At 38.0% G+C, this 11,019-nt stretch overlaps 1 protein-coding gene across 1 annotated transcript in view; it reads right to left on the bottom strand.

Moving 5' to 3' along the window:
• Positions 1 to 268: 268 nt before the first annotated feature.
• Positions 269 to 11,019, bottom strand: part of LOC138692236 (uncharacterized) — a 33,089-nt gene continuing 22,338 nt past the window's right edge. The window contains exon 4 of the mRNA XM_069815369.1: positions 269 to 1,602. Coding sequence (XP_069671470.1) covers positions 402 to 1,602 — 1,201 coding nt within the window. The 3' untranslated portion in view covers positions 269 to 401. The remainder of the gene's footprint in view (positions 1,603 to 11,019) is intronic.

Raw genomic sequence — 11,019 nt, 5'->3', positions numbered from 1 at the left:
CTTCTGTATTTGTGTATGATAATAATGCCGATTTAACAATTTGAAGGTGCTGGAAAACAATTCAATGTAGGAAAGCGCTCACTTTTGGCCATGTTGCCATATTTCTTTCGATGTCAAGGAAATGCTCAGGGCATATGAATGAGTAGCGTCTCTGCAATATAATCTGAAATAAGTGCTAAGGAAATGCTCATTACTTAAGTATTTCCTTATTTTATAAGTGACGACTATGAATTCGACCCTTAACCTCTGAATCATGGACTCGTGCATTACCCACCCAGTGGGATGTGATAGCTTATCGGCTGGCACAGTCTCTCCACAGCTCTGGTCAGACCATAATTAGATGAACCAGTGTACATATATTTTAATACTATGAATTTGACACTTTTGAGAAATTTACCCATTTACAATTTGCCACAGTTCTGAATGACGACATTGTTAAGAACTCTACGGGTGCCCTTTGTATTTCTGCGTGCCCCAATTCTAGATATGCATTGGCATAACTCCAAGCCTTCAATCACTTTCCCGATTACCAGAGTACGCGGAAAGCGGCGGAAATTGAGATTTCCGACCCAAATTTGGAACTGGGAGGCCACCATGTTGCCACCCAAGCCACGCATGCGCACAGCACCCTTCTCGTCTTGCAATGACGAATTGTCGGCCATAAAGGAGCCTTTGTCGTTAAAGATGGAGTGCCCGCCTGAGCCGTCATTGTGCTCGAAGTCACCGCCAACGATGTGGTCGTTGGGGACGGCCTTGAAGATGCGGCTGCCACGGTACCCATACCCCAGCTCGCCGGTGCACAGAGCTATGAAGTTGGCGCACATCTTGGGGGCTACGTCGGGACGCAGCTCGATGACGATGCGACCCCAAGCTTTACCAGAAACTGTGATGTCCATAAAGCAGTGAGGTCCTTTCCCGTGGTCTGACTTGGGGTTGCGGACTATGGGGAGTGACTCGGTGGACACAGCAGCAGTAGTCACCAGGTTGCTGCGGGTCTGGACGGAAGAACTTCGCGGTTTCCTACGCGGTTTGGTTGTTTTCTCCCACGCACCTGCGTTTCCTGCCTCCAGCAGCACATACAGCAACCCCACCAGAGCGTGCTCCTCGGCAGTCTCGCCAGAAAGGTCCAGCACCAGCTCCCGCAGCTTGGCCTGGGCCTGCAGTGTCTGCACCTGCAGGCGGCAACTCCGCAGCGTGGCCAGCAGGTCCACCTGTGCACCGTCCACCTCGCGGCGCTCCTGTGCACGATCCTTTGCAGTGCGAGCAATCTGTAGGGCCTCGGCTACTCCAGACATGTCTTCGTGCTCACAGTTCTGCTGTAGGGCTTCGAGTTCAGAACTGGCCAGTGCCAGCGCATCGGTCTGGGCCTGAATATGCTGAGTCAGTCGCTCGTGGACGGTGTACGACCCCCAGCCACGCTGTGCCGCCTGCAATTGTTCCAACATCATTCTGCGCATGACCACCTCACTCTCCAGCTCATTGTGCGCATCCGTCATAGCTGTTGTCAACTTCTCCCTGAGATCTTCGATACTGCAGGCGTCGTGTGCTGAGCACCCTGCACCCGTTGGGGCCTGACAAGTGCTGCACCACACCTGCACTGGCCTGTGTAATACAATAGAACATTAAATGCTTCAGAATATGTAATACGTAAGACAAAATATAATCACAAAAAACATAAGAATACAACACAAAAATACATCACACTAACATACGAAAACAAAAACACACACAAAATTGCAACCTCATTCGAGAAATTGAATTACAACATCGCATACAGAACAAATAACACTCTACAAAAACATCTCAACATATAAACAACACAAACAAACAAATACAACCACACGCGTATACAAACTCAAATGTAACACCTGCAACAACTTCTACATAGGACAGACAGGCAGATCGTTTCAAACACGTTACAAAGAACACATCACAGCCATAACAAAATTACAAAACACCTCCACATATGCAGAACACATCACAAATGCTAACCACATCCACAGAGACATCAACACAGACATGGAAATACTGCACATCCAACCAAAAAGCCAGAAACTAAACACACTAGAACAATATGAAATATACAGACACACGAAAACACACCCCAACGAAATTCTCAACACACAACTCAACTTCAAAAATAATAATAATAATTCTTTATCTATACTGGCAGAGTTAAGGCCATAGGGCCTTCTCTTACACTCTACCAGGTCACAAAGTATACAAGCAGTTAAAATTTAACAAAAAGTTAAAGAACAGAATACTACCATATTACAAAGAGAAATAATAATAGCATAATAAATCGACACTAAACAACATGAAAATAATACCATAATAAAAAAAGAAAGTAAAATACATTGGAATATAGTGAAAGCAACTCATTTAGTACAAATGGTTAATATGGAAAAACGTAAGGAAGAATATATCAAAATGGAATGTAATAAAATAATAAAAAAAAAGAAAAGAAATACGAAAATTAAATAAAATTTACGATAAAAAGGCTATGATAATAAATTCATCGGCTGATAGAGAGAACAAAAAGGGGAAAGGAAGGAAAAAGAAATATATAGCCTATATTTTTACAAAACTATCGCAAAGAAAAGGGCTTATAACTGAAAGGAATCTAATTCAAAAAGTGCAATTTTAATTTATTTTTGAAACTAGACAATGTCCGTCAGTCTCTGACATGTTGTGGTAGAGAGTTCCAGAGATGAGCTGCAGAGACGGTGAAAGATGAAGAGTAGAAGGATGTTCTGCATTTAGGAATGGAGAGTGTGATATGGTGTTGTGAGCGAGTATCTATTTCGTGATATGAGGACAAATGTTGAAAACGAGAAGCTAGGTAGCTAGGGTTAGAGGTTTGTAGAATAATGAAGAGTAAAGTGAGAGAGTGAATAGTTCTTCACTCCTTGAGACGGACCCAGGACAGCATATCTAGTGAAGGTGTGATACGGTCAGATCTACGGACGTTGCAAATAAATCGAACGCATGCATTACTCTACACTATACCACAGGAACACACCCTCACAGGAAACAGAACAAGTGGCGCCAAGACCAACAACGACCAGTTCTGAAGATGGCCCATAAATAGGTCGAAACATGTAAACGAGTACGTTGAAATTTAACACAGGAAAGTCTTACCATACGTATTCCGAAGTGATACAGTGTTAAAAGTTCTGTAATCAAGTTGTGTAATCAAGATGTATATTAAATGCTATTGGATGCAAGACTTGTCTTATCCAAAACTAAAAAAAATTGATGAGTTAGACACAGCATCACCTTCTTGACGTTCCCCACTGCAATATCGAATGTGTTTCTACATCAAAACTTATTATTTTCACTTCATCATCATCATCATCATCATCATCATCATCTTCGTTTATTCCATGTGATCTGTAACGATAACGTAACAAAGATGACCTTGATCCTCATCGAGGTCTTGGTCTTCCTTGATCTCTGTCTCCTCTTGGTCTATATAGAAACCGAAGCTAATCTTGGGAATCTCTCCCTTTCTATTCTTTGTACATACAGTCAACTCTGGATATAGTGAACATTCGGCTATAGTTAGCTTAAACGATATTTTCAAGTATCTGTGACAACTGTGACTGTGACAATTAAATATCTGTGACTTTTATCGGTGATTTTGTCACACCGATATTTTATATCGATAAGTAAGCACAATATGCATGAATTACACCGATATTTTGTCACCGATAAAAATTAACAGGAAATATTAAGGAGCAGTGAAATGTGAATAGGATTTCTCTATACACACCACACATTAGTGATTTTTATGGGAAAATCCAACAAATAAATTATGTACATGTACCATTAACAAATAAATATCTACCTAACTAAAGAGTAACATTTCGAAAGTTATCCTCATGTACCAAGAGGTTATATTGTAGATAGTGATACCACTTTAATAACATCTCACTCAGATCTTAACCAGTTAAAGTTGTCACAGATGAATAATCTTAACATAGCTAAGCAATGGTTTCACTCAAACAAGTTAATGCTTAATGAAGAAAAAACCCAGAAACTAATCTTAGGCCTACCCAACACACTAGATAATGAAATATCTTATGTTAAACTGTTAGGTTTTTATTTGGATCCAAAATTAGGATGGCACAAACACATAGAAAGTATATGTACTAAATTGTCGAGGGTAATTTTTGTTTTTAGGAAGTTAAGGTCATTGGTTTCAACAGAAACTCCCAGACAGGTATATTTTGCACTGTTTGAATCTCACATTAACTATGGAATTCATATATGGGGAAGTGCAACAGGAGTCAATAGCATCTTATTACTACAAAAACGAGCACTGAGGGTAATATTCAATAAAAATACCAAGGAATCATGTAGACCACTATTTCCAGAGTTAAAGGTAATGACAGTATACAATCTATTCATTTACAGAACCTTGATATTCCTTAGATCCAACATAGATCTTTATCAGACTAGATCAGATATACATTCCTTCAACACTAGAAATAAAGATAAATTAGATTACACAAGGTGCAGATTGAGTGTGAGCTCAAATACCTGTTTTTTTAATGGCATAAATATATTTAATAAGTTACCATTCGAGGCGAGAAAGTTACCAATAAATAGGTTTAAGTCCTGCATACATAGATGGTTGCTGAACAGACCTTTTTATTCAGTGAATGAATTCATGGAGTGTGATGTAAATATTGTATTTTAGAAATGTAACCCTTTCTTTATATTTTAATTTGTCTCTTTGTATTTTAATTATACCTTTTGTCCTTATATAAATGTGTTAACCTACAGCATACTCTGTTTATCTCACAGTGTTTGTTTTGTTTATTTCTCAGTGTTTGTTTATTTGACTCTTCACTCTCTACAATGTTTACTTGTCTATATTTATTTGTGCTAAGTTTGTTTGTGCATGTGTGCGTGTGTGTGTATTATCGAACCTGACGATGTCATATCCAGGCCTTGTACACTGGTTTCTGACAAATAAATATTATTATTATTATTATTATTATTATTATTATTATTATTATTATTATTATTATTTGATAATTTTTAAATGTAGTTGGGTATGGCGAAATTGAGGTTATGTGATTATTCTAATTGTTTTAAAAATTGATCCTTTTTATTGTATATAATATAATGGATAAATTATTTTAAGTCTTGCATTAACATTATAATATTGAGTCATAGAATAAAAATTAACGAAACATTTTGTAAGTATTCGGAAAAATATTGGAAAATAATTACAAAACAAAACAGTTGATCAGACAGGATTTTACATAAGATAAAGTAAGTACTGGTAACCAATGGTATTATTATTATTATTATTATTATTATTATTTAAATCGTACCACCCGATTGCTGTTATTGTACCATGCGCATGCGCAAACTCACGATGCAGAGGAGAAAATATCAGTCACAGAGTACTGAATACAGAGCAGATTTCGATAGCGATATTTTGTCACAGATATTTCGCGTCATCAGTCACAGGTTTATCTGTGACAAAATATCGGTTTGTGAAATATCGGCCATCTCTAGCTATAGTGAACCTACATCATTGGTCCCAACAGCATACTTTAAAAAGCACATTAATATTTCTGTTTATAGTGAACCCTCACTTCAGTTATAGTGAACCTTAAAAATTGAAGTTACAAGAGTTTTATCCTGGCAAATTCTTATTTGAAATCAGATCTTCTTGTATAAAATTGAAAGAATGTGTTGAGAACAACATTCTCAGTTTCTTACTCCTTTAGTCAAAGGACAAAGGTAGGATAAGTGATTCCTAGACAATGAGCTGTACTGTAAATCCAGGAAACGTGTGACAACCTTGCCTCACTCCACCATTGAAGGGTTACCATTCTGTTCTCAGGCACACTACTCTACTGTTATTTCTAATCCTCCACCGTCAAAGGGTTGCCTTTTGTTCTCAGAAACATTTCCATTATGACGGATAGCATCAATACAACAGAAAATGAAATTGCGTTCTTTTATTAAAAGTGGATGGACATTATGTCCAGAGCATAAATGAAGGTAAGATTCCGATGGCTTTCAAACTCCAACAACCCCCTCTCAGTTTCCATTAAATGACCTGGGAAATTCCAAGGCTGAGTATGCAGTCACGCCATAACAGCTTTGTCATTTCTACCTGATCAGTCTGTTTCTAGTGTTCGCACAATGAATGTACAGTCAAGTACCCATACTTGGGACAGTTTACAAATTCATAGCTAAATACCAGTTTTGAAAAATTAGAATTGGATAATAATAAATATGTAGAAATACTGAACTCTATCAGCACTATTTGTGACATGAAATAAAAATTCTCTCTCTCTCAATATATTTTTTTTATTTAAAAAATCTTCCTTGTCCCAAGTTAGGGTACATGCTCCCTTACTTGGGACACTATTTGTTTTAGCTTCTGTACCATGTTTGGGTGGGTATTACCTAACATGGGACATTAGGCAATACAATGTTGTGAACATGAGCAATATTACACAACAAAATAACCTTTATTCATGTACAAAAATTGTTTGTTTAGGATACTTTATAACAGTTTAAGCTTACAAACAAATTTTAAAGAGCTAAAACCATTAAGAATCACCTTAATTATTTAGTTTACAAAACGAAAGTGTATCTACCCCTGAATTCAGACACTGGTTTCAGAACCCTTTTAATTCTTTCTAATGGAATACAATCATCAACATCCTGGACATTAGGAAAAATGAAAACATCTCGCGACCCCATGTAGTTTCACATGAAACTAATTTTGTAGAAGGAATTGTCATTGTTCTTACTTGTTACTCTTCCAGTAAAGGTTTTTTTGAATTGCTTTTCCTTGGTTTTATCATAAAGAAATTCAACGATAACAAAGTCATTTATTTCAACATGAGTTGGTGGTTGGTCACTGCTATTATTCCATGTTGTCAATGTCTGCATGCACTTGCTGCTGGTTAGTAATTGTTGCAATATTTATTTCTTGTTCACCATTATCAGACAATACTGCAAAATGTTCCTCCTCATCTGATAATGATGGAGTGATATCACGTCGCTTTCGTCTGTATTCTCATCTTCATTGTTTTTCTTTCCTCTTCGTTTTTCAGGCACTGGTTCTGGATCGTCAGCATGGTCACCACTGCAATTTCCATTGTCAGAAGCCTTCCTCTTATTCCTTCTAGCTTGATGTGTCACCTTCTTGTGATTTTCTTTTTCTCTTCGTTTTTGGGCAGTTTCAGTTTCATTCTTTCTTAGTTCTTCAATCACATTTCGCTCCGTCAGACTTTTGCCAGGTGTGACTGTTATCTTTTTCCTCCTTGGGTTCACTTTAGTTTCTTTTTCACGGGTGTTTTTCAGGAATTCTTCAAATGATGAAGTCCACCTTGCTGCTGAAGCAGAGTCATCTTCAGCTTGAGAAACTTGAGGTAGGCGCTGCAACACTATATTTATTGAGCGGATAGATTCCACTCTTTTGAAAACCTGCTTTCAAATTTTCAGCTGCACAGTCCCAAGTTCATCCAGGATCTTCTTCAACAGCCTAGGAAACTGATCTTTTCTTATAGCCCCCTTGTACTTCATCTTCCAGTCCGTCAGCTGTCTCCGCCATACTACTTTAAGTGGACTGAAGAAGACTAAGTCCAAGGGTTGGCACAAATGTGTGCTGTTAGGTGGAAATAATATGAATTGAATATTCTTGTCAATACACTGTTGTAAAATCCTAACAGAAATGTGGCTGGCAAGGTTGTCACCAATAATAGCTTTGGGGCAATCACCAAGTTTTTTCATATATGGCAAAGCTATCGTTTCGAACCATTCCTCAAAAATGTTTCCCCTCCAACCAACCAGATTTTGATCGGTTATATCTCGTTCCAGCTGGTCCGCCTTCTGTCCATGTGCTATATAAGTTATCAGCCTTGTAAACTACATATGGTGACAAGGCAACACCACTTGTTGTACTGGCACACATCACTGAGAAGTTTGATTTTGAGAAGTCGATTATTCATTCTGGGTATTTGCAACTTCTGTGGACGTTAACCTTACTCTTTCCTGGATTATCCTGCATGCTTGTCTCATCGTAATTAATGATAGCTTCTGGCGGAACATCCTTCAGAGTCTCTGATAGTTCTTCAAAATATGAATCTATAATTTCTGGAGACACAGCTGCCCTAGCTTTCTTGATATTCTGGCTCTGGCGAACAGCCTCAGCCGCACGATTTAGATTTTCATCATCAAAGTTATTATAACTCCTCTTGGTCTGACTCATTTTTTATTAAAATCGACCTCAGTCTGAAAAAGGATCATTCGAAGTGTAGGCCTAACCTAAAAATGACATTACTATAAATGCTGACATAACTTGGGACACTGTCCCAAGTAAGGAACACCTATACACGTTTTTAAAAACATATTAAAAAGAAGGAAATGAAATAAGACATTTAAAAAACAGTGGTTAGGAATTGAAGGAAACATTACAGACATTACATATCAGGGGTCAGCAAATTCTAGAAGCTGCTCAGAGAGTAGTGGTAATTAAAGTTAATCTTACGAAATAATTCACCTTTTTTTGGTAAGAACTTCAAAACTCTACACTCCAACACAAAATCAGTTAAAATGAACTTGATTTCATTTCATAACTCAACTAAAACATCGTCCTTGTAATTAAACATGCTTCCAGCTCACTATAAACAATTATCAAGATAGGAAACTTTGTAGAATGAGAAATTCCAAAACGTCCCAAGTAAGGCTACTGTCCCAAGTATGGGTACTTGACTGTACTGTATAAAAATGTTGAGGCGTAAAGTGTTTTTTGTTTTTTTTGGAAGATAAGGCGAATATAAGTAGTATTGAACGTGGTCTTTCGCAAGCAGACGTGGGTCGACAGCATAGTTTAAGTAAGTAAACTGTAACAGTATACAGTGTAATCCATTCCACAAAAATAAAATATTGTAAATTTTTGTTATACTGAACAACAATGTAATTTTATTATCTCAACAATAACTCTTCACTCTCTACAATTTAACTGCACTCCCGTCAACAATGGGATTTGCTCTCCGCACAGCAACACAGCGTTCATTATTGCGATCCGCTGCACTTCGAACTCAGGTCTCCCAACTGCGGTCCACTGCACTCGAACTCCGGGCTTCAGGCTCCACAGTTACGGACACAACTCAAGTCGCGCTCTGGTCTCGAAGCTGGCTTCACTGCTACACAAGACTGGCTTACTGACTGACTGACTTTAACAATACTGCCTTACTGATTGACTAAAAACTGCTCAAGTTCACTCGCGTCTCTTCTTTTATAACTAAACCATAGTTACGAGAAATTTCTACAGTTGTCCAGAGATAGCTCTCTCGAATTATCTGGATATCTCCAAGCGTCACTCGAACAATCCAGACCCCTCTCCTCTCTTCCGCGGTCGCTCTTTCCCATGTCTTCTCTCTGCAGAACATGCCACAGGGAGCAGATGCGCGCGCAACCCGCCCAAAACACGGCCGACTTAGCACTTCCTTCTGCTGGTCGTGAGTTCGAACCTCACATGGCCGTCACAATATTTTAATTACTGTATAGTATTTTATTTTCTTTGTTCACAGTTTTATCATTCCTGTCATTTAAGGTTAGGGGAAAGACATTTCGGATATAGTGAACGAAATATGCAAGTCCATAGAAGTTCACTATATCTGGAGTTGACTGTAGTTCTTCCACTGTTGCTGATATTATTCAATTTCTTTGCTTATATAAGGAACGAGGAATATTTTTAATAATAGGCAGTTTTCATCTACTAATTTATAATTTTAAGATTTCATGTAACTTTAAGATTTTGACAATAACAGAGATTTGTATACAAGTCTATTGATGGCTAATGTATACTTGAATATTTGAATCAATACTTGCTTCATATTTGGTTGGCCTAAGGCTAGTGGGATACAAATTATTGGAATTTAGCCAGATTGAGAAATACCCTACCTCATTACTTGATTCAGTTATAGGACTATCAATTTTGTACCTGTACCAATAATTGTGGTAGTATTACATTTACTAAAAGCAGCTTAGATTAGACTAGACTCTTGCGGAAGTTTCTAAATAGTCTTAAATGACAAAGTTGTTATTTTTTTCTCCTCTCTCTCTCTCTCTTTTCTTCTTTTTTTTATTATCTTGATATATTACTTAATCATTTGTATTTGTATGCCATTTAGTACGACTTTGCTAATCAACATTTTATGTCTTGTAACCCACATGTATTCTCCTATTAGTATATTAACTGTATAATATATCTGAAGTGAAATTGTCGAATTTATCTCGAGCATTTTAGGTCTTATAAATTGTGTGTTTGTGTGTGTGTGAGTGTGTATATTCCCCTTATGTTATGTAACTGATTTTGATTATGTGTAATTTTCTACTTTATTTTATATATTATGTAACCGATCTTGATTATTTGTACGATGAAAGAGTAATAGAACGGAGAAAAATTCTCTCCGGCGCCGGGATTTGAACCCGGGTTTTCAGCTCTACGTGCTGATGCTTTATCCACTAAGCCACACTGGATACCACCCCGGCATCGGACAGAATCATCTCAGATTAAGCTCCACTTCTTGGGTTCCCTCTAGTGGCCGCCCTCTGTACTACGTCATAGATGTCTATGAACCTAGGACCGAAGTCCACACATGTGCTGAGGTGCACTCGTTATGAGTGACTAGTTGGCCGGGATCCGACGGAATAAGCGCTGTCTTAAATCACGAAGTGATTTACGCATATCATATATATTATTTTAATGTACCGAAGTACATATGATATTTCTATGCAGGTATTCTGCGTCATCATACGATAAAAGAGTAATGGAACGGAGAAAAATTCTCTCTGGCACCAGGATTTGAACCCGGGTTTTCAGCTCTATGTGCTGATGCTTTATCCACTAAGCCACACCGAATACCACCCCAGCGTCGGACAGAATCGTCTCAGATTAAGCTCCAACTCTTGGGTTCCCTCTAGTGGCCGCCCTCTGCACTACGTCATAGATGTCTATGAACGTAGGACCGA

The sequence above is a fragment of the Periplaneta americana genome, chromosome 16 (genome assembly GCF_040183065.1).
Source record: "Periplaneta americana isolate PAMFEO1 chromosome 16, P.americana_PAMFEO1_priV1, whole genome shotgun sequence".
Lineage (NCBI taxonomy): Eukaryota > Metazoa > Arthropoda > Insecta > Blattodea > Blattidae > Periplaneta > Periplaneta americana.
This window is presented reverse-complemented; position numbering and strand designations above follow the sequence as displayed.